Source organism: Lepisma saccharinum, chromosome 10 (genome assembly GCF_977018435.1).
Source record: "Lepisma saccharinum chromosome 10, izLepSacc3.1, whole genome shotgun sequence".
In the NCBI taxonomy this organism is placed as follows: domain Eukaryota; kingdom Metazoa; phylum Arthropoda; class Insecta; order Zygentoma; family Lepismatidae; genus Lepisma; species Lepisma saccharinum.
In genome coordinates this window covers 45,673,168-45,699,705 of record NC_139238.1, presented here as the reverse complement: position 1 = coordinate 45,699,705, position 26,538 = coordinate 45,673,168, and the positions used below count along the sequence as shown (strand labels likewise).

The 26,538-nt window shown below is 32.9% G+C and overlaps 1 protein-coding gene across 2 annotated transcripts in view; it reads right to left on the bottom strand.

Annotated features, from left to right (window-relative positions):
- Positions 1 to 978: 978 nt before the first annotated feature.
- The window catches only part of REPTOR-BP (REPTOR-binding partner), a 132,152-nt gene continuing 106,592 nt past the window's right edge, over positions 979 to 26,538 (bottom strand). For both annotated transcript variants that reach the window (XM_083129790.1, XM_083129789.1), the window contains exons 3-4: positions 20,618 to 20,739; positions 979 to 15,919 (exon numbers count right to left, since the gene is read on the bottom strand). In XM_083129790.1, the coding sequence (XP_082985916.1) occupies positions 15,821 to 15,919; positions 20,618 to 20,739 (221 nt within the window). In that variant the 3' untranslated portion in view covers positions 979 to 15,820. The remainder of the gene's footprint in view (positions 15,920 to 20,617; positions 20,740 to 26,538) is intronic.

The window sequence follows — 26,538 nt, the reverse complement described above, 5'->3', positions numbered from 1 at the left end:
GTATCGCTTAGAAGTGAAGTAGAACAATGCAGCTTAGCTTAAAACAAAGAAGGAGAACCAACTTTGAGCTACACAAAAGTATGCATGCACAGTATAATTTACAGTGAAATTCATACTTTAAAATAGCCAGAAACACCTGGGAACATCTGGGCAACCCATAAGCCACAATGTAATGTACGAATTTTCACCAGTTTTTCTCTGTTTCATATTTTTTTGGGTTATCAAGTTTTACCACCAAGCCGATCATATACTACCACATGTTACATATTTTTGCCTGTTCATATCCAAGGACAAAAAAGAAAACTGAACATGAAGTAGCAAACCAAAAGCCTACATGTTGCTTGTGTCATGATTAGGGGCATGCACATTTCGTTGTCGACGAAAACACAAAATGTGAAATAACACATTGTAGTGTTTTTTTTAAAGGTGTGAGGTGCATTTTGCTACGTTTTCTTAAGAAATTAACTGCAAAATGTGAAATAAATGGTTTATTTACAGACACGACACTTTCCGAGGTCTAAATTATCCTGAGTTATGCAAATGATGTAAAATTGATTAATTCTTCTGTAAATATTTCACAAGCAAAAATAAAGTGCTTTACACAGGACTAAACTAATTACTCTTAATAACTGTATAAATGTGCTATTAAAATTGAAATGTTAATTTTGTGTAATAAGTGTAGCTTTTAAATCAAATTTAGGGCTTTATTCACCATTTATAACAGCGATATGCCAATATATACACCGCTTTCGATACCATAAATTTGTGGTTCTAGTCATGATCAAACCAAAAGCCTACATGTTGCTTGTGTCATGTTTCCTTCTTTATCCATGGACAGCATGCTCTATGACAAGTACACTTAAAAATCAAGACTCATCAACCTCTAAATAGCGAATGCTACTAAATCTCAAAATAATTTAAAACATTGTCTACTTACTAAAAAGGAACACAATGAATTGATAAATAAAACTCATTAACTCTTCACACACTACATTTTATTACATACATTCATACAGTTGCTAACATATATTTACATACTGTATATCTTTTACAAGTCTTTCACACTCAGGTACAATGTGTCTGACATAAATCAAAACACACATCAATTTTTAATTTCTTCAAGTCTTTAAGAAACATGTACACTTGTTACACAAGAAAAGGGTAAGAAAGCAAGGGATTTTTTTTTTTCAAAACTTACAGTTTCCAATTTTTTTTAATGGTATATTGAGAAAGGGTGTAATCTAGAATTGAGGTAGAAACCTGAAATATGTTATTATAGCAATTGCACAATTAATAGTAAAATATCATCACCTCTAACATATATTATTTTACAAGAAAGTGACTAGCAAACTAGGAAGGTAAGCACAATTTTTTTTTCTCTCAACTATAAGGTGCAAACCTTTCTAGTTCGTGTGATGCTCAATTACACTTAACACAAACACACAACTTTAACCAATACAAAAGAAAGCACAACATACACATTGGAGCATATTTCAAAGCATTACCTACAGTGAAGTTATGTTATTACGTATATTTTTGAATTTAGAATATGAAAATAATTAGTATAAAACATTAAAAATTGATTTCTGGTCAGTTAATGAACATTAATTACCATAGTACTCAGCTACTTGACAAATATTTTGTGCTGCGAACAAACTCGGCCAAGAATTAGACCACAGAATATGCTCTGGCCGTGTGTACTGAAGAGACATGATATCACATGGGAAGTTTTGACTAATAATAATTAGAGAAAATCGGATATTGTATTTAAGGAACGATGTAGAAAAATGTGCACACATCATTGGATGATCAATGAACAAAACATAATAAAGCAAAAAATAAATGGTCAGTCACCTAATTGACAGAAAATCTTGCCAAGATAACTTTGCCACCCACCAGAGAAAAATTCCTATAATGTAACAATGGGGTTTTTGGCCACCAACCCTGTCATCCAAAATATAAAACAAATATTCATGGAGAATCTTGGTATTACCTTTAAACATGTCTAGTTTTCCATCATAAATATTGTTTTTCTACACACCAAAATATAATTTTGACTTTGTTCTCCTTAGAACTAGTTCTTATCTATTATAGCCAAAGAACAAAAAAAAAGCACTCTGCATGCAATAGACAAAGGTGGAATGCAGTTTTCAGACCTATTCACACCTACTTTTCAGCCCAATGATGCTGGTGTGGTATGTCAGATTTCTAATGATTGCTTTATTGTTTTTCAAGTGTTTTATTTGGTTTTTGGTCGTTAATTAAAAGTACAATATAATACAACTTTTAGACAAATCTCACAGATTTCAGAACTCCTATATTATATTCTCAGTACCGTGGAACCCAGATTTAACATTCTTAAAGGTAATCAACATCAACTTTATTAATAAAATGAGGACACTTGTTTTTTGGGCCTCAACTTGGTTCAACTAGGACACCACACGTCCTCAACACCTTCACCAAGTCGCAGAATAATCCCACATCCAAGTCTGATACTCTCCCTCTGGTCTACAGACTGTTCAGTTTCTTTCCCACAGCACAAAAAACACTTTGAATTGTGTAACTGAATATTATATTAAGAGTAGCAAGAGTAGCACATATAGTTAAAAATTCACAATCCCTTAATTATCTACAAAAATTGTACTTGCTGTATCGCATTCACAAGATGCAATAATTACCACAACTCAGGTGATCCCTGAAATATTTATGTTTAGGATGTCTGTCTCAACATGAAACTGGTGCATGTGAAAATTATACATGGTTCACATGTGTCATTTATGCTTTGAAGAGACAAGGAACCTTACGAGTGAATGAATTATTAAGTCTTAATATATTAAGAAACGGGTAGTGGGGTCAGTATCACACCAGTGCATTATCAAACCAACATTACACTTAATAAACCTGCAAAAGTACCTCTCACATGTAGTCGAACAGAAAAAGTTACCCCTCTAATTCTACCATAAGATGACCTTTAAACTTACATTTATATAACCACATGATGGTCAAGTGTTTAACTAATCAGCACATATTACCTTCAACACATCACATCATTAATTACCTAAATTGTATTCATATATATCCTCACCTGTGTTAGGAAGAACATACATGGATTATCATATCACAAATCAACTTTTCAGGTACTGTTGCTTCTAACTATTCGATGATTTTTAACTTTTATATGTTCATTCACTATTAATACACTTTCATTATATTGTTGCTGCAGACATGGTTGTCAAGAAGTATATTGGCCTTTCAGCATCAGCCTTTGACAACTTGCACAGATGTATTACTACTACTTTTTTAGGGTTGCCAGACATCCTCTTTTACCTGGAAATGTTCTCTTCTTCCAGGTCCTAAAAATGATCCGGACAGTTTTTCAGGAAAATGGAGAAATATCCTCTTTTTTGGAATATAGACAACTGTTGTTTCAACTTCAAGATTTGTAACAAAATTTTATATTTGTAAATAATTGTCAATATTGTTTCGGTGTTCAATTTCTTAGCAAGGAAATACATCATCTCAGTTGCAAAAACATTTCTTCCAACAAAAAACTTTTGACCAAGGCAAAATTTATTGTATACAAAATATACACTAAAAACGTAATCTTCCCACCTTCTAACAGGGTCTTCTTCAGACGAAGATTCACAACAAATTAATTGTGAATCCATTTGAAGATCATCCTGTTAACATGTTAGCAATAAATTTTGCCTTGGTCAGCATTTTAATGTTTTATTAACATGGAAACAAGGACTAACAATGTTACAAAAGAAAAATTGTTGGGCATTTGAGTCTCGCCTTGCCGGATGAGGTTTTGATTTCACAGCATTTGCGACATCACGAGTCGCGGTAAGTTTCTAACAATAGGTAAGAATATGAGAGTTGATTTGAGTTTCATGACATATATATAGTATAACACTAACACTTCTGTAAAATAATCTTTTGAGAAATCTAAAAATGTCCTCTTTTTTTTTTTAAAGTTTGTCATCTGGTAACCGTATTCTTCTTTCACTAAACTGTTGTTGTATGGACACTATTTCATAACCGTGAAGTTTAAGTAATGTTGAACACAGTTCATTAGATAAGTGTGCTCATGTGGTGTGTATACATTTTCTACATTCAGAGACAAATACTTGCGTGTATATATAGTTTCGGTCTGCATTTAGTTGCATGGTGAGAAACAAGCTATAATTGGATTGTAACAATAACTCCCGGAATAATGAACCACAAACATATATAATACTCTTAACATGCAATGTTATTTTCCTACAAGTAAGTTTTAAGTTGAAGAAACTTCCACAAGTTTGGAACACGTCAGTTCTAGCAGACAACAATTATTTGCTAAGTCAACACATGGCTTATTTTTCTATTAAATCACAGTCACAGCCACATTTTGTTAATTTCAAAAAAGAATGCTGCTGAGAAATCTTTATTCACCACTGTCTCAAATTAAAAACAAAAATGACAGCAATTTTATTTTGTATTTTTGAAAAAGTCAAATAACGTTAGGAAGGCATAAACTTTCCATGCTCATATTTAGCATTACTTTTGTTACTATAAAAGTTATTTGGCTATTAATTTTATAGAAAAAAAATACTTTCATCAGACGGTGTAAGTAATTAATTAGCAAATAAGTCCTATATTATATTGTTTTTTCTGAGCAACTCGGCTGTTAAAAACATTAAAGAAATTGTTTCTTCTTCAAATTCAAAATGCACACACATATAAAACTTGAATGAAAAAAATGAATAGTATATATAAAATGTGCTGCATCTTTTAATCCAATCCTATCATGTAGGCAAAGTAAAATTCATTAAAAAATAAGCCAATTCAGAGATAAATCATCTGTACATATGAATGAACATCCATCTTTAAATTGATCACAAATCTAGATTTTTCTTTTGATGAAAGGCTCACCCCCTACTAAAAATCATAGCCAATGGAAAGCAAGAACAAATGAAGGCCAACAAATCCTGACAAACGCAGCCAGATTTGTCTACATTGTGGTAGTTCTGAAGCTTGCTGTAAAAGTCCACATGTTTGATTATTTTGTCATAATGGGACTTAACACTTGCAATTATATATCCCCCTTGTCCTTACGTACACATTTCTAATATATACATATACACACAAACATACCATAATAGGGAAGAGGGGGAACATTTACAAAAAAACATTTATAAATTTCTATCACTAATATCTTCTTTACATTTATTGTGGCATTGCGATGGGAAGTGTTCTCTTTAATATCTCAAAGAGTATCAAACACTTAATGGTGTTGGTGAATCTCAGAGTAGGTTAACACTACAAGGAAAAAACATTCCTCTATTGTTAAACACTACAACACCTTTACAAAACACACAGGATTAATCATCATACAAGTCACTATGATATATTTAAAACTATGCATTCTTAAGAAATAATATTTGCAAAACTCGATTATTAGCTAACTAACCAACACATTTTGGTCCCTAAGTAATAAAAATTGTTAAAAATAGCATGGTAGCTGGTCTGCAAGTGAAAACATGATGACTTCAATTTTTAAAATCTTCCGTAACTATTTATATTAGCTGTTTTAAATTTGAAATCAAATAACAACAGTTGCATTTTCTCACTTTTTCTTTCCTTTCTTTCTTTTTTTTTTGCAGACCAACTACAATATACACAAAATATGGCATGCTTAATGCACAAAACCAGCTGATTATTTGTACCGGCTTTGGCAAAACTTACAATCTAACACTGTCCTGTTTATATGAGTAATTGATATGGAAATAAAAATATTGTTAGTATGTTAAATTGTCATCTTAAATCTATAAACCTGAAGTTAACATTAACATTTCTAAATATGTATGAAATATTGAACTCTTACCTTAACATTTTAAAGAATCCTTAAATTTAGTGACATTTAAATTTATTGACAAATATTAGGCTCTTTAAGAATATTCCTTACACTTAAATTTTAGGCAAAGGTGGGCTAATTCATAAAACTTTCAATTTAATAGTTAACACATGTATAGGTCTTGAGTTTTTATTATTATAGCCTCTTCACTAGTTAAGTGCTTGCAGACCCGTTCTGTATGTCTGTCTCCGTTGGTTATAAATGTTGTGTGTGTATGTTTGTGATCATGAGGTAATAGTGTTCCAGAATTTCCTTTATATATCAAAACTACCCTCCACTTCATTAAGTATATTATGTTTTGTCTTCCGTTCATTTATTTTGTTCCTAATCATATTATCTAGCCCACTTTTTTTTATATATGTGAAAGCAAGTCACACGAGGTTAACGAATTTATACAAGAGGAAAAGATACAATCCACAATTTGTGCGTAGGGTAATTTGTGCCTTTTCATTAAGTCAGTCTTAATTTCTTTTGTGCATACACACACATGCATTCATTGTGGACATGGTTGATATAGTGTAATTTTGTTTATGGCACTATGCCTCTTCTTTGCTGAATTTGGTTTAAAACACATGTAGCAGTCTGTGAAGTCAACGAAACTTCTAAATGTAACAATCATCTATAACTCTTATAACTAACATGAAAAAAGGTGGTTTCAAATACATGTTAAGTAATGCAATGTCTTTTTATTAATTTTGTCATGATTTGCAAAATTATTGCTATGAAAAAATGCTGCAACTTATTTTCTTTTAAACATTTCAAACAAAACTCTGTCATCATCTCCTTTCTTTCTCTCTCTTAATAGGGGAGTCTCTGCACATATACAAAAAGTTCAGAATGGAAAACCTTCCAACTTGAAACTGTTAATGCAGAAAACAGCTAAAATATTCTTTAGTTACAAATTGCTTCGTTAGCTTTGGTTTTGTCAAATGTTGCACTGACCCATAAGTGCAGTGATCTGACACAGGCAGGCAGGTGAAGAAGCCTTTGTAAAAAATGAATTTTGTTCAACTGTTCAGAAATTGAAGGTGTTAATCTTCTCTTGGGAACTCTCAGAACAACTTTATTAGAGCAGCAAACAGCATTTCTGTTTGCTGCTCCAATATAGCCTTGGTTGCTTTTTTTTTAGTTACGATTTATTTCATTCTACATAGAAGAAGATTGAGTTTACAAAAATTTACATGAATGGCCTATTTTCCTCGGAAACTAAAATGATATGTTATTCTTTCTCACTACCCTTGGATACATCGTCCAACTTTAATACAATACAAGTTCTCCCGGATTTCAACCAACCTTTTACATTTCCAACCAATAAAGTAATTTGGTTTTACTGATTCTGCATGACTTCCTTTTGTATATCCTCTTTGGGACATCATCATATAATTTGCTGCTAATTCCTTATATTTGTTGTACATCATATCTCACACATACAGAATAATCTGGTCTATGGAGATATGGTAGAATACAAATTCCATGAAATATGACATATTTAACATACAGGGTAACATGTTGTGCCCATTTACAGAACAATCTACTTAGAAAAATGATTGAAAGTACAAAAATAACAAGACCTAAAATAATAATTCCACAGTACTTAAAACTTAATCACCTATTGATTTTTGTCACCATTTCCAAATGACTGACCAGTGGTTGTGACGAGTCCTTGAAATTGATAGGCGATTTTTTTTTGCAAGTAACACAGATTGATTATTATTTTATAGAAGAACTGAATTAAAGTAATGATAAAATTTGCAATGTGAACAGCAAATTAGAAGGTAAGAACAAACGTATAAATGAAAGGACAAGTAAAACTGTACTAACAGACATATTTTAAACTTTTGCCAGATTCTGTACACCCATTTGGGAGGAAAAATATACTTTCATATGGATGCAGAGAGAGAAAGAATTGATTACGTTATATGTGAACTGATTCTGCAAATTAGCAATAGAAAAAAAGAGGTATACCATTTTTACTTTCCCATATATGAAAAACATAGTCTGTCCAAATAATTTTAAAATATTGCAGAAAAAAAAAAGAATATGCAGATCATGACAAAATGTGATTAAGTTTGTCTTTATTTAATACAAGATACACTCTATTCCTAAAATTAATGTGGGGTTTCATTAGCTTATATGATATTAACATAGGTTTCTTGAGTGTTTTATTCCTAACGACTAGTGACATTTTTACTTAATATATCACACACTTATATATACACACACTTGGAAGTATGCTCTACAAAACCTAATCTTCTATGCATCATCATCATGCTTATCGGTGGTTCAACTAGCTGTTCAAAATTAATAACAAGAAGTAAATGCTTCTATTATTAATGTTAAGATTATTTTTTTTTTAAATTTGATCGCTAAATATTCAAACCTTCATTAACACAATTTTTCTTCAGTACATGTATTAAACTTGTTAAAAGTTGTGAATAATTCTTGGTTATATTTATATGAATTATAGAACCCGATTGCTGCAGTGTTGGGATGAAGCAGAAACATATGACAGAAATGCAATGCCATTTTCAGAATTAATAAAAAGTCATTAAAAATTGTTTGTGCATTATAATCATATTTTTACACTAGTCCAGAAGCAATATTGATGAGAAGGGATAAAGTTACGAGATTGGAAATCAGTATAAGAAAGTATACCTTCAAAAACACACGTGTTATGTTTTTATTACAGAATACTGTACAGCAATACACTTCAGAATATTGTATGCCCAGAAATATATTTAATAATTGACAGAATCGCAAAATGTGAAATAACATGCTAGAATGTTTATTTTTCTTGTTTTTCAAAGGTGTGAGGTTTTGTGTGAAATGAACTGCAAAATAAACATGAAATTTAGAGTTTATTTATAGACACAATAAAGTCAGAATTATCCTTTGATTTCGCAAAATAACAGAAAATTAATTAATACTGCTGTAAAAATTTGAGAAGCAAAAATGAACTCCATTGCATAGGAATAAATTTAATACTCTGACATTTACCGATAACTTGATCTGTTATTCACCATAAACATGTGGCCCTATGTATGTCCTCTATGATGGAATTTTTAAAAGCAAGAAATTGAGCACAGGAACTAGTTCCATTGTAACAAATATTGACTTTACTTATATTGCTGTTAAGTCATACATGTAAATTGAAAAAGCACTATGAAAATTACTGCACAATATCAAATGTCTGGTATTATTTCAATTAAACTATTGTCTTCACATTTCAATTAGCTTCAAGCAAATATTAATTGTAATAGTGTGTCAGGATTAATTGTAAATGGTCTATACATAACATTTTCTGCTTGAAGAAATAACATCCAGAAGGAAATGATACGAAGAAAAAATAGAACAATAGTGCACTTACAGCAGTGGGGATTATACTAGATATAAATTTCAGTGATACCCAATCTTCCTGATTCATTGGTAGTAGTCTTTGGTAACAAGAACATTCTCTTGTCTTTCATAAAGCTATTTTTTTAAAGCATGTGTTTTTATGATAGCACCTTCCGGACCAGTTATATTGTAATAGCCTCCCTGATGAGGTAGATCATAACCTGGCCAAAACGACAGAAATATTTGTTTGGCATTGTTAGAATAATATACTTGTGAAAAAGATTTCATAAACAGTGACAAAAAGAAATAAAGTGTACATCTATTGTGAACCGTTTACGCTACACTACAATGGCAAGTATGAATATATAGTGACATGATTCTTATCGTTACAATATTTGGACTTGCAGTGTTAACAAGCCTAATATCACATGGCATTGTTAGTTGCTGCACCAAAAAGTATTAACAGTATAATCTAAGTTATTAATTTTTAAGGGGTCTGTGGTAGAAAAGACATGTAACATGGAAAATTGTTCCTGTATGTTGCCTTAAAAGGGACATGGTGGCAAATGGGAGATGTAGTAAAATGTGATTTCACTGAATGTGGACAAAAGTGCAAAATTCACAGATTTGTGGAAATATAGTTTATGCACATTGATTACAATGAAAAGAGAAGGGACATGGAGATCAGGGAGAAGACAGAAATGGCAAAATCCTGTGTTATACATTGTGATACCATCATAGTGTGCAGTTACAATATGCTATCAACACGTATCAGCTAACTGTGTGATCAACTATGGCAAGGTTGAGATTAAGAATATTGGCACACAGTTACATCTAATCTAACAAAATGGAATGTTAACAGTCTCACTCTGACAGTATTTTAGATTCATTATTGTTTATTAATTGGAATTTAAGACTTTCATCTTTGAATTGAGGCATGTGGATGTAATCTATTAAGCCTGAGCTAATTCCTTTGGATTTAAGTGCAATGCAGAAATTTCTTCACAAGGAAGAAAGTTAGTATTTTATCTACTTTGGAAATTTGCAAGCACATATTAATGAAACATAAAAACCAAAGTCTTTGGTACACGATGTATTCTTTGGAGCGATGACATCCACATGATTAATTGGCATTTGCTCCTTTGGCTCTATCCAATTAAAATAGGTTACATGTTAATGATCCTAAAAATAATGTACATCTACATCTTACCTCTATTTTATCTTAATAATCCTTAGAAATAAGGACCTTTCTTTGTACAAACGATACTGGCAAATATTTGATGGGTATTATTTTGCTACACTTCTTACATGCACACAATTGACTTATTGTATCTAAATATTCAAACACGCATGCTAATATATCTTACTGGAATTTAGCACTTGCCTTAAACGTATATTGCAAATTAGTAGCTGGGAAAGTACAATATGCAAATCTTATGATGAGAAACATTTATGATAAAGTAAGCAATTTACTTAACTATTTACAAAGTTAATACGAGTACACATTTGTAAATATACTGATAATATCTATATAATGCCTTCTGAAAATATTAATGTAAATGGCAAATAATAATGATATGATCATGCAAAACTATTATTATTATGTGCTAACATAATAATGCAATATTCATTCATCATTATACTAGTTAGTTATTAGAAACATAAAAATTGTGCATGCATATTGAGAAAGTTATTACGATACATATGAGCAAACATTAAAAATGAACAAAATACATACATTTTATTCCTTCCATGGCACACTACTAAGAATTCAACATAGAAAATAGTCAGCTAAATAAAATTTTGAATCAGAAAAAAATTGTTGAATACAAGACTAAATTCATCGAGCCAAGTGTGAATTATTATAGTATATCTTTCCAGTATTGATAAGAACTAGTTGCATCCATCATTCCAACACTAGTATTGTCCGTGAGTAAAAGAAGAGAGTGAGTGTCTTTTATTGATATATTATCATCTTAAAAAAACTAAGTTAACAATAGTTTTCTTTCGAAGTGATTTATTTATTAGAATACCTTAGTGGCACGGTGAGGAATACTAACTTACTAAAATTTAGTGAAAATTTGATACTCAAGCAGAAATCAAACCGGAATCTATTATGTTCTGTGCCAATGTTTTACCCATGAGTGACACAGCCAACTTCTGACACAGAAAGCCAATGACCCTGGTTCAGTCCCTTATCAAGATTCCCATGTTCACTAACTTTTCAATAAATTAATATTTTTGCAATAATTGCATAATACTTCATAATATCTACACACTGACATATCCAATAGATATTAGCTTTTATCAATACATGTCTAAATTGTAGCATATTCCAAATTCTCATAAATTTACTTACCTTCTCGAATTTCTAAATTACAAGTTACATATAATTAGCAATTAATACTTTAGACTTGGGCTATCTGTGCACTCAGCAAAACTAATAAACCCATGTCCACATCAAAGCATGAAGGCACAGTGTTAAAATAAAATATACACTCAGCATATGCCATGAAAGGATCTCAAGTTGCATGTTTATATTTTAAAATCATTGCTTATTTCTATACTTAACACATATTTAACTATATAAAACTTCTACACAAGGCAAAATAATGTGACAATTATAGATAACCAACTAAACTTCCGAGATCGAATATTGTTTGTTTGTTTGAGTTGATGTTTTAAGTCCAATTTATGCACAGTAAGGCACAATAGGACTGGACCTACAGTTTAAAGTGGGATCCAAACCACTATGTACCTCCCCTCCACCAGGTATCGAACCCAGGACCCCTTGATTACAAGGCGACGACGCAACCACTGCGCCATCGGGGAGGCCCCTCAAGATCGAATATGGAGGGCCTTTATTTTTCTTTTCCTATGTCTAAACACTTACAATTAAACTAAAAACTTTTAATTTGATTAGATTTTTGTACCTTAAAATGCTGATTATTACAGATCAGCATCATAATTATTACTATATTATGTAGTTAAAGTAAAACAATAAAGAAATGAGAAAACTGTTATTAAATGGATAATTAATGAAAAAAAAAGGAGTTATGTTTGTGAGTGTTTCTATTTGTCTAATATTATCCACTTAATATCCAGATACGAAAGAGTGCAAATGTTATTTTTTGTGCATAACCATTTTTAAAAATACATAGTATCATCTTATATTTAGCACATACCAAACTTTCCAGTATTTTATTCGGTAACTTTTAGTTACTGGTAGTGTCTCAATTCAACTTACTATTTACATACTGTAAACTTGTACACCAAACGAGTCAAAACTTAACAACCAAGTCTTGTTAGACAAAGCTTTTCTTTATAATTTAACAATTTGATATTATACTGGAAAACATGATATTATGTTACTAAAATTAATCATATAGCGAGTTTAATATTCAGTTACACAAAGCACAACTGGAAGCAACGCACACAAATGTTGATTTTTATCTTGACTGTTAACAACACTACAATTGTCAATTACGGACAGCGAAAGACAATGACATATCCTGAGAAAGTAATGCCCAATACATAGCCATCAACCCCATTCCAGTTAACAACTTTAAAATCTTCTAGCAGCCACAAATTCCATGATCTCATCCATACCTACAGTGGCCAAAAACCCCATAGTATTTTCTAATACCAATAAATGGAGGAGAACATACATTATATTAAAAATATGAGAATTTACAAAAACCATCATTAACAATGGTAGAAGAAAAAGTAAAACATCCTAACTTATGAACTGATTGAAAATCTGTACTGTACATCCTAGCATGATCATGCATTGAAAAATTGCTGGCGTGATTTTATTGGACAAATGTAAGCTGAAGAGCGAATTAAAAGTTATATTAATGAAGCTGAGCCTTGAATTATTTGGCATTCAGCTTAAATTAACAAAAAATGAAACTAACTGAAGGACAGACAACACCTGCACTGTATGGTAAAACTTGCATACAGCAAAATAATAGACAAACCTTTTCCACAATCACAAGTAATGGAAAACCATGAAATATGCATGTGCGATATTTATTACGTAAACAAACCATGATTATTATGGGATGTGCAACATTTGAACCACAAGAAAACAACCTTACTGATTCGAAGTACTACTTACATCACATGTAAATACAACTTCACTAGAATGTGAAATATGCTCCTGTTCATGTAGCTGTTAACCATAAAATGATAATAGCTATATTCTACAATTACCTACAAAACTAGATACAGGAATGACTCAAAAAATACAGTATAATTGAAAAATGTACAATCTGGCAAATCAGATGTGGACAAGTAAAACTGACTTTTAATTTGAGGAAAAATGCCAATTTTGAGGACAAAAGGTAAAAGGGCTTTCACAGGTTTCTCACCCTCACTGCCAAGAAATTAACAGAGGAAAAACAATTAAAAAGGGTTAAAAGAAGTCTTGCTCATTTCAGAGACGACGGAAAAAGTACAAAAGAGTCTTTGCAAAACTACACGGATATCAAATAGCCTTATGGGAAAAGTCAATCCAAGAAATAAAAGCAACTGATACTACTTGAAGTGTATTTGAAACAAATATATTGAACTGCTAGTTTCATTTTATAAACATTCAACTCATGTTCTAATCCAATCTGAATTGTTTTAATGTATGACTATTTGATCCTATGGGATCTAAATAGATTGGAGTTTTATTAGGATAACAAAAGTTTCCATATTTATAATTTTATATCAGTGTTTTTCAATTATCATTGCACTGAATCGAAGAAAAATGTTTCACCTTCTTTTAACCCCTTTTAGCTTGCTTTTTACTCTTCCTCCATTTTTTCTTTGACAATATGGGTTTAAACAAGTGAAATGTCAGTATTTTAATGCATTCTTTTGTTTTGTGATTTCTATTTTTTCCCAGGATATCAAGTCATTTTACAACATGAAGATATTTAAGTAAAAACAACAAGTTTACTGTTCTTAATAATAGAATGTCATACGCAGAATAAACATTTTAAAATCCACATTTGAAAACTTGCCAGGATTTGACAATAACAAGTATATGCTTTTATATTACAGTATTTCTTGTACAAATATAGATGTACATAATGTGTACATATGTGATGCATGTTGCACATTGCAAGAGTTTATCACATCTCCTGCATTATTTTAGAACTACGTCTGCTGCATCTTTGTGGTTTATCAACAGTAGTGCAAGTATATTGCAAGGCAAATGCTATTGTGACCATTTTAATGTTGTGTCATCAACGCAAGAGAATATTTTAATGATTTTGAAACCAAACAATATGTCACAACGAGGCTTTCAAAAAATACCGCTTTATAATGAAGTTTTTATACATCATTTCTTAATACTATAATATATAAATCTCTTACAACTATTATTTACATAAGCCAAAAAATATCAGCAATTTACATATACTCTGCACCAATCCATATATCCACTTACTTCAATATTTATCACTGTATATTCAACACATCGAAGTGTTTGTTAACATCAATGTACATATTAATGAAATACGAGTTTGAAAATAATTTTGCAAAAAAAGAAAGAGGCATTGTTTAAACGATTATTGGTCACTGAACTACATAAACACAGCCTATATATTCAGTGCATGTTTTGAATACTATATACAATACTAACCAATTAATTAAATTCAAAATTCTTTACTTTGAAATCATAAAATTGCTAATATCTCAGTTTTGCCGTCAAAATTAGTTTTAATGTTTAACAAATTAATTTTGTGAGAAATATCAATAAGTACATACCCATAAGAGAAAATATATTGTAAAAATTTACATTACAGGTTTTTATTCCTTCATTTTATATACATTTTTGATGACCCTACATGTAAAATTACCATTATATATTACATAAAATATGGTTTAATGATTAGAAGAATGTAATAACCATGGACGTAAATATTACATTTAGTGCAAATGCATCAAAACCAATGACTTTGCAGTTCCAACTGATATATTAATGCATTTTTTAACTTAGGTTTATACTAGTTCTGTTTACCATAATTTTTGCAACTGGTGCCAAATTGGAAATTTATGGTACTAATGTAACTTTGAATGCAATCTGGATAACATTTTCCTGCCAATACAGCAATAAAAATGCATGCAAACACCACTGCCTGGTTACTAACTGCTTCCTACAATGTAAACAATCTCGTGTTACTACTTATCTATACCGCAAATCATACGATATGTACAAAACTTAATTGCCTTATCAGTGTCCATCGTAAAATTGTACAATTACTCACCCACATACATAAGCAATACAGTTAAAAGGATACATATATGTACATGTATCTACAAGAGTAAAGAGTATATGATAAAGTGTACTGGGTACCATGAACACTTCTACACCAAAATCGAATTGAAGGAAACAGAATATGTGAAATTTGCAACAATTTGTTTAAATGATGGGATAATTTTGGAAGGTACTGTGAAAATGCTATTTCATCTAATTGACAAATGTTATACAAGCAGTGAGGTGGACTAAGAATGGAAGCATACATACACTGAGTCCTCTCTCCAGAAGAGACCGACCACAAATCTTCCTCATCTTCTATTACACCACCACTTCGTCTATTTCATCTCTTGTTTCACCTTCCCCATTTCCTCCAACAGAGCTTCCACCCCTTCAGGCATCTTTCCATCATCCAGGTCCTTATTCCACTGCCGGTACTAAAATATAATAGTAGAGGTGGTGGTAGTAATTGTAATGATCAGACAACAGATTTCTATGTACTTTGTGTTCGACTATAGTTATTTCAAACAAAATACAGAATTAAATATCCAATACAGCTGTAAAAAAAAAAAGCAATTTTCTTAAATCAAGTGGCTCACTTAAATGCACATCCATGAAAGAAGGCAGCTGGGCAGAATTGCATTGGTGTCACATATGGGAAAAGCAAAGTGAGAGCGGGACAAAAGTCACTGGTTTCTGTACTCTAGTGTGGGAACGTCAATCGGGCTGTGTTGCCTAGTTTGAGCATCAAACCAATCAATAAAGAAAAACACACACACACTCTCCCCGCTCTCTCTCTCTCCCTCCCTCCCTCCCCCTCTCCTGGGCACTTTCGAGTCGCATTCAATACAGAGTTGGTGATTGTGTTCATTGATAGTTCGTTACAGGCCCCACAAGTGGAGTCCTATATCTACATGTCGGACTTCTCTTAAACCTCCGAACACATGGAACTGTGCTTAGGACATGGCAACAGTGCGAATTTCTGCCAGCTGCCTAATTGCATGGCCGTGCGTTTAGCTAAATAAAATGCATTAGGCTTACATTTGTGACGAATTTCTGTCATAAACGACTGGCAGCACCATACATGACGCGAAGCAACGATTTCACCACAACTAGCAGTATCGCTTCAACTCTCGCTTGATCAACTTGACTTTTACCCTCGGCCTGAAGTACGACGTTGCTTCTTCTTCTCAATGACAGTGTTGGAGTACGTGTTGAATATTACGATACGGCATTGACGTGAGCTCTCTTTGCCTCGGAAGTGTTGGTTGTGAGTATTTGACTTGGAAATACAATTGCAAATTCAACGTTCTCGTTCGTTTACATAGAATTGAGTGTTTAGTACTAGATAGGAAAAAGCGAGAATGAATAATTCGTATGTTTTCTAGGTAACGTCGTAAATAAGACTTGGGCACGTTTTGAGCTAGATACTACAAAAATGGAACTTGACTTAAGTTGAACTGGATTACAAGTTGTTGCTGGAAGATTGAGTACCTTCGTCGAATAGTTGTTCTAGGCTATTCAAAATGCAAGAGAAGAATAGGAAGCCAATATGAGGCAATGTGGACGTCAAAATAATCCAGAAGGAAGTTTTTTCTTGGATGCATGCCGCAAATGAGAATTTGACTGTTGGACTGATTGTGCTCTACCTATGAGTGAAGGAAAATGAGGAGTAGATTTGTAAGTGTGCTTTCCGTACCAGGAAACATGGACATAAATACGCATTAATGACAGGTATGTGCATCTTGTGGTGGCTAACAGTTCATCACATTAAATAACAGTTACGTACTAGAAGTGAGTGCTTTGCACGTGTTGGATAGTACAAAAATCGTGGAGCTGCAACAGGGCAAACATCGCGCATTTTGACAAAACAGTTTGTCCTTCTTCTAATGCAAACCCAATTTTATGAGAAACGCAAATTTGAAAGAAAGAGCATTAATCCTTCCCAAAGTATTTCTACCATATATATATGAAACTTGCGCACGTGCAAGGAATTGTGGTGCTTTAAACCTTAGTTTAATTGCTTATTGGCACCTGTAAAGTAATATTTATGTTCCCAAGATGAATGGTGAATGCGTAAGCAAACGTCCTTGATTGGAAAACAATGATGCTCCTGTATACATAAACGTAAGTGTTCAATTGTACAGGACAAAGGGGGGTTTAAAGGGGGTTTAACGTGTTCAATTGTATGGGACAAAGGGGGTTTAACCGAAAGATAATAAACTTGTTATTTGTTTAAAATTACATTTCATGAACTCTTTTCTTGAACAGTGACGTAAAAATAGTACCTTCTTTGCATTGACCTTGTTCGGCATAGTAAACAATTAGTAAGACTACATGTAAGTGGTATATGTGCTTATATTAGTTTTGCAGGGTGAATATGTGTCTTGGAGCGATTTGATTTTTCTTGTAGAGTATTATGCTGATGTTTGAAATTGTTTGCAATTTACTTGTGATCCTTAATTGAGGATAGAAGTTGACGTATTACCCTGCGTCAAAAATACTTCTAAAACTAACAACTCTTTATACATAACTTGGACGAGGAGTTATTCACGGCCTCTTGCACGACTTCTTTTTTACGCTCCTATTTAACGACCCAAATTTATGTTGTAGATGACATTAATAAAACAATAGATTACCATATTTTAAGTGCTGAAATGTGAATCCCCTCCTGTCCTTAAAAACAGATTTCAATTTTGTATGAAGTATTCAATGGATTTTACAGGAAAAGCTTGACAATAATTTCTATTGCTGACAAAAGTTACAGTAACAGGTGTGGATTGTCTACTGTCAAGTTTAAAATAAACAGAGAATACAAAATGAGCAGAATATAGATGAAGGGAGCAATTTTGGTATTTAACACAAGGAAAATGTAGTATTAACAGCATGGAGTATATGTCGGAAAATGTTTGAAAAATTGGAAATTATATGTGAAAATAAATATGTAAAATGTGTGCTAAAAGTCAATATATGTATTTTTCGAACTTCCATACCACAATTCAAAAGAGATAATACAAAATAACATTATTTCTTGCATCATATGTATTCATATATAAAAATCCATTTCCTGGTGATGATAATTAACTAAATATGCACCAAGTGAAGTGACATTAAACTTCAAAACTGATGGATCATTTGAAGCCAAATCATCACGTTTTGTTAGGATGAAGCTGATATTGAACCAAAATACATAACGATGCAGATACTTACCAATTGATACAGATACCAATGATTGAAAATTGTAACAATTGTTCAAAATATAGATTAAAATTTACAAATATTTTCACCCCAAATATATTCATCAAATACTAGAATCTGCTTTAAAATATTCAAGAATTACATCTGAATAGTATGTATCACAATACTGGTGCAAAATAAATTAAACTTTTATTTTTGGATATTTTCCTGGATCTGCAGACTGCACAAAGCACCAAAATGCCAGAAATTTATCAGCCACTATCGGCAAATAAATGGAAACCCTTAAATTTAAAACAATTCTTACCAATACTGATATAACTGGCATTTTCTGGTTCTGGTACATCAACATTGGCTCAGTCCTAAATTCTATACACACTATCTTTAGACAATTATAAGAACCTTATAAATTATTTTAGTGAAATATTTTTAAAATGAACATTGGGCAGCAGCTCCATCCAACAGAAGTCAAATGGAACATGGCTCTGAAGGATTTCGACGTGAACGTTAAATTTTAATGAAAATATGTTGAAGGTATGGTTAAATAACTAGTCAATCTCTGTTGCTTTAATGAAATATCAATGAAATGATAACGTCTTTGGAGAAGCTGTGAAAATATGGCAAAGTCAACTTTGTTGTGGACGCTCCTTCAAGTTTCTACTTCACAATCACATTTTTAAAAATGTACATAGAATATTTTTTTTCTGGAAATTCAAACAAAATTTGTAGCACTGTGTTACTACTATTTTTCTGTTTCTCTTGGTATGGGAATGAAACATTACAAATTCCTTCCCTCAAACCAACATTTTAAAGAAAATACTACCGACTATATGGCTTTGTAATATGCACTCCATTTCACATTTATACACATAAGGGTGAAAAAAAAAAACATGGTGCAAATTTAATGAAAATTGCAATTTTTAGAAAATCTATTCTATGTCAGTTAGATAGATTTGTTACATATCATTAAAGAAAATAATAAAAGAAATAAGGTTTGGTTTCAGTGCTCTAAGTAAGGGGGATGATATTCCCCACCTAGCAAAAGTTTCACAAAGCATTACCCCAGCTAGCCGCAAGGCTCAACCAAACACCCCCCCCCCCCTTCCCACAAGTTAATGTTTTATCACTTCAAGCATGGTTTGGTTTGATTGATTTGGTTTATTTTACTTCGATTTTCTGCCACATTTGGATAATTGAATGATGAAATTGACGAAGGGACACTCTCAAAGAATACTCATGGGCCAGATTGGGATTCAAACCTAGGAGCTCTGGTGTAGCTTCCATTTTTGAAACAAATAAAGGTGGAGGGATGTAATGGAATTGGGCATTTCACAGATTTCTGAAGAAAAAAAACTTTCCAATTATAAAATGCACATTTCATGAACATTCCATTGTAGCCTCAAATATAATGAGCGAAACAAAGTGTGCTATGAAACTTTAATACTTTTACTTCCCAGAATACTAAATTTTAATTGCATCAGTACATAATTTCAAATAGAAGAAGTGCCCAAATTCAAGTTAATATTACAGAATACAGCCTATCTAAAGATTAAAAAGATGTAATATTCAAATAACGGGAAGCAAGTTGTTCTGAAATTATTTTCCTGTAGTTTACGGTTATTACAAGCATAAGATGATTCTTATGCTTGTAATAACCGTAAACTACAGGAAAATAATTCTATCATGCAAGCAATGCGTACATACAAGAAAAACTATTGTTCTGAAATTGTAGCATTTTTACACACAGTGTGTCCAAAGAAGAATATGGGACAATCTATAAAGCAAACCTAGAAAGCTAGACAAGGCAGATGATTCAAATGATTTTAATTTTCATGGCTAGAAGAATCTTTACAAAAATCCATATTCAATTCCCTCTGTAAGAACCTATTATGAAGGTACGAGCAATGGTGAGGGCTGGTGAGGTAGTATTAACAACTTACCATGTCCAGTTCTTTCCTGAGTGCAAACACTGCCTTTTCTCTGTCGGCAACCAGTTCTTCCAAATACTGATACCTCAGCTTCTTCCTAGCCCGACATTCCCGAGCACTCTGCCTGCTACGTTCTGTGAAAATACAACAAAGGAAGTAAATTAGTAAATAAACTAGAAAGAATGAACATCATACATTCTTCGAAATTATTTTCTACACAGCTGATTCTTCTAAGACAAAATCCCATTTAAGTAATTTGGTGTATGCAACAGTTACAGATATCTACATACATTAAAAGTCTTTTTGATTGATTGATTTGCTTTTATTTTACTTCACTTTTTTGTGCCACTTTTGGTTAATTTGCGAAGACGGGGATGACTGATGAATAGGATGAATGGACACACACAAACGTCCATGCCCAGGCCAGGATTCGAACCCAGGAACCCTGGCATCGAAGCACGTGATGTGTACAGTAAAAGTATAATTTTAGATTTCAGATTGTATTGACTGATTTATATATTTCTGGTTTGGCTCTCGTTCCTATTTCTTGTTTTCCAAATATTGTCTGGTTCAATTGATAGTATGTATTATTATTTACTTTTCGGACACGAAAGGAAAGGAACTCAGTAAGATAACAACTGTAGATTTGAAGTGCTTCCAATAGCTAGTAAGAAAAACAAGAAGAGATAGAGTAAGAAATGAAAGGATAAGGGAAGAGCTGGAACAAACATCAATTGAAAACCATATCATGAAGAGACAAATGAAATGTTTAGCTACATAACCAGGATGGAAGAGGGAAGGAAACCCAAGCAGTTCTTGGAGGCAAGACCAGAAAGAAGGCCCAGGGACAGTCCAAGGAAGACATATGAGGACATGGTGGAAGAATATGAGGACATGGTGGAAGAATTAGGAAGGAAAAGAGGGAAGATACTCCAAGAAATGAAGATGATGGCCAAGAAGAGAGAAAAATAGGAACAGCGAGTTGAAGCATCCCCGACACTGGTGGTAGAGAAAGAAGAAGATTGTATTTATGTTATGGGACTTTAGAAGCAGCAAGACATTAATACACAAATGAAGCATGCTTATGTATCCACGTGTCTGTTTTATTTAATCCGATTAATTACTGTGACCACTGTAACCATCCACATCGGAACTTGTAGTGGTGGCCACTGAAATTAATAGAATAAAATAACAGGTACACGGATATGTAAGAACATAAAATTTCCCACATTAACATTTTCCTATAGAATCGGTTCTTAACTGAAGTCCACAAAAAACGAACACACACACACAAGATGTCCCAAACAACAACAAATCTTCACAGTATGTAAAAGATATCAAGGTCAACGACTGTTTTTAATAACTTTTTGATCCTTAAGGCTTCATTTTACAGTTGCAAGCCCTTGAAAATGATGCGTTTTTCAGGGGGTTCACAGTGCAAAAATGACACCTTTCATGGAAAACATCATTTAAGAAAAGTTTATGCAACTAGGAATCGAGCTAAATTCTGCAGGTTACACGACTCAATGGTGAAGTGTCATTTGTTACGAAACTTGGTCTCTTTAGAAATAGTTTAGAAGTTTCTGTCTCTGTATTTGAAATGGAGGTCTTTAAGTGTTGTAATTGTAAACTCAGAGACTTATATTACTGTTAGAACTTTCAGTGCAATGAAGGATGATGCAGGAGTTTTCTTGAAAGCTGCTACAGAAAAATTTGTTCTGAAAGAAAGTATACAAAGAGAACAATGCATAAAAGATTCTTCAAGCATTGAGGAGAATTTACAGATTTCAGAAAATAGTTCTTACAAGGTCTTGTTGACAATGGAACACCCAGTTCTTCTTATTGTAGTGAATGCATACTACAATGTTGTGAAGTGAAAATGAACTGATTTTGTATGGTGACGACAAAATCAAAATGGCATCTGATTTTGTGAAAATTACGAATTCTGAAGCAGACTGTGCTGACATGTTACATGTATTACAGTGCTCACAAGAAACTTGTAACTAGGGTAGATGTACACTAAGTTTGAATTTGGGCAATGGAAATTTGGTCAAGTTTTCTGTGTTACTAGTTCGTTATTTTTTTTTTACAAGTTTCGGTTTGCTTAGACTGTAAATATAGCAAATGTTTACAATAAGCAGTTGCATAACAGGCCGTGAGATCATTCAATCAATTACTGATATGTAGTCAGCATGACGAACTACCAATCATCCTTGTAGGTTTCCAGGACTGGTTTAAGGTACTCATTCATGGCTCGCCAATTTCCTCACAATGGTGGGTGGCCACTGGTCCCGAACATTGGCCGAAATCTCATAAAATCTCTGGAGAAAAGTTTGTTACGCTTCCCCACAAGAGAACCTGCACGCATCCTATAGCTGAAGCCCAAAGCTTGCACCTTAGACCTTACGGTCACTGTGCAGGACAAATGGGTACTTTAGTATTATATGTACCACCTCATTTGTATACGTTACAATTATATTCCCCTCGCAAAGATGAGTCATTCGATTTGGAGGTAGTCCATATAATACTAAAGTACCGACAAATGTTTGTAAGTTAGGTGTAAATGTTATTAGATTGAATGACCAAAGTTAGAACTACTGATGTAAGGTAATTAGAACCGCAAGGTTATAGTTTAGTTTACTAACTGATAACATACACAAATTTGCATACATGGAAAAAAACTTACCTCCTGAAGTGAAATCACAACTAGGCCAATGAATCCCACCAGCACAAAGCTTCATTCACACAGTGATTAAAATACACACCGAAAAATTCATTAAATATGTAATAAAAACGTGCTAAATCTTGATCACAGGTACACTTCTAAAAATGTTAGGCAATTTGAAGAACAAACTGAACTAGAGAAGTTGTTCAAATTTAGGATATGTGAGTCCCTTGAGTATCTATCCTTGTTGGGGAAGTAGGGCAGCGAATCTGATTGATAGCAAATGTGTAACTGAAACAAAAGTTACATTAGCCTATAACATATTTTGTGCATATTCAGACCGTAAATCTCCCAACCCAGAATTGGAACATCACTTGCATCTTCTCATAACAGTCACATGCCCTACTGACTATAATAATTCTACCTATTCTTTCTCTTTTATTATTTTATGTCACTTTTCTGCCACCACTTTTCGCTAATCATCACGATGAGCGGTAATTGGATAAAATTGATGAAGGGGCTCTAATGGCACACAAATAAAATAAATGAGTCAAATATTCTGTTTTAACTATTGGAAAATGTGCGAGCTTTGGGTTCCGTATATGGGATGAACTCAAGTTTGAGTCTCCTGGGGGAAGTATAAAAACTTTTCCTGAAACTTTGGTCTGTGTATGTGACTGGTGGCCACCCAGCATTGTGAGGAAATTGGGGAGCTGCAAACAGTGCAGATCTACAAATCTTGTCCCCCCCCTACCTACCTTCACACATACACACATTATTTATATATATATATATATATATATATATATATATAATGTGTATTTGTATGTGTAATTCTTGATCTCATGTCGACAAAGTCACATACAAAGGCCTAGAGGGTGATCTTAACACTCCCTATAAGAAGTAATGTGGAGTTACAATTTGGTCATTATAGAAACAGGTTAGGCTTAGGGAGAACCACATTGGTGCGTTCCAAGTGGCATATTGAATTCAACTCAAAATGTTTAAATGGGAAGGGGATGATGTGCATAGTTGCCAATTTCTTCAGAGATTTGGGGGGGGGGGGGCAAAGAAGCTAAGTAAAACACAAATACCGATTTCTCTCTGTTTTCGGGTGGGGGAGAAAGTTTTCTTGACCCCCCTCCCCTTAAGTTGGTACCTAATACACTTGAATTAACGTTTGAAAAATTGTAATTACAATAACCAGCTTTGACAACAAAACCTATATATCAGGGTACATCGAACTTTATTATCTGGACAAAAAACCACTGTACTACTGTGATTATGTAATTAAACAACATAACACTTTACATGTACCTTTGACTGAGAATTTCATTATCATATTCGGTTTCCTAATATTTATTCCTATAATACTTTATAGGAGTTTAATATCTTCACAAATATTTACATAAACAACTAAGGTCCAAGATAAAAATTTTCATTCAGGCAAGGTCGATTTTTGGCACCCCAACTGTCCACCCTGTACCTCAAATTTCTACCCTGATCCCACTACTTTCCACCTTTGGCCAATAAAAAACATGACCATGCTGTATATTTATGGTTTTAACGAAGATAAATAATAGCCTTGTTTTTTCAATGTCTTAATGTCAAAGAACGCATATATTGAAGGTTGATATCAATATAAATTTATTATTGAGAAGTAACTTGAATTAATTTTTCTCTACAAAACAAATAAGGATTTGGTTCTACTAAATTGGGATGCCCTGATCTGGTGCCCCTCCAACGTATATAAATATGTAACGCTTCAACTTTCAGCCATATCTATACAGTACAAAGTAACACACAGATGTTTACAGGTACATGTAAAAAGACTACAGTATTCCCCTGATTCTTCTTCTATTCTCGCACATATTAATTCATAATATACTATGCGTTTTCTTAAATTCATTGTCGGTTTGAAATACTGAAATAGTAAACACACATGCACAAGAAAGACACTCTGACTGACCGATAGTCCCATTTCAGAGCAGATTCCTGTGCAAAAATTATGTAATATGTTGAGAGTTAAAGTTATTCTCTGACTGGGGCCCCTCCCCCCACCCCTCCCACCTGGCCCTGAGTCAAATTGAAATGTGACAGTCGGCTCCGCACCACCCTGAACTTTTCTGAATTTTGTAATCAAATATTCATTATTATTTCTGAACTGAAAATGAACCAATTTCACATTCTGAATTAAATGCTGGCTGTGGCATGTGTGTCACATTTTGGTGAGATTGTTAATGCCAAGATGTGACATGTATACCCAGACATGCCAATGTCAAACCCATAAATGTGCTTATCTCACTTTTCAGATGGAAGAATTTTAATATTCAAGGTACTGGGAAAAACAGGTTTTACATTTGGATAAATGTTGTCAAACCTTCTTATGGTTGTTTATTATTATTATTAGGTTATATAAATTAGCACACGAATCTATCAAAAGAAGTAATCAGAAACTGCACTAGGTGAAAAGGTTAAAATTTGATCATTCATGGTTTTGGCATTGGTACAATGATGTCACATGGAATTTCCAATTTTTGGTTCTTTCTGTGAACGTTTGGAGAAACATGTTTTCAGATGCACATGAGCCTTGAGGTATCTCATTAGTAATCATTAAAGTTTAATTTGATCCTGGCTATATCTGGGGGTAGCAGAGGAAGAATTTTAAATTTCCCGACAAAAAAGGCCAGCTTTTACATTAGAATTTTTTTTCCCCAAGTGTGAAATCCTTGCCATGAGAATGGAACACATATCATGCAATATGCAGGTACCACTTTGAAGCCTCACATCCTGGCATTGGCTACGTGTGGGTCCAGTGAAGTTCAAATTGTGTAAAAAAAAGTTTGTTATATAATTTCATCTTCTTCTTTGAAAATATATGTTTTGTTGCCCATACTGTATAAAATGAGGTAAAATTTGAAATTCTAACATTGGTAGTTTGAAGGATATAAAATTTTAATTACATTTTGGAGTTTTGAATACCTTGCTGAAAATGTGCTCGGTGTTGGCACACACACACAGGCCTTGGTTTTCAACTGTTTAAGAAAGTTTTCCATTTTGGGACAGCGTCTCCTACTTTTTCCTCATAGTGATCTGGTATGCTCGTTACAACAGAGAATGATTCTCACCACTGCCACCATATCTCCCCATTGCTAGCACACTTTTCAATATTCTTTCTGGTCTGGTACAAGCAGATGTCCATAATATGGGAATACTTTTCGACCTGATTGCCTGATTAAAGTTGATGATTAGAAACAACCAACAGAAT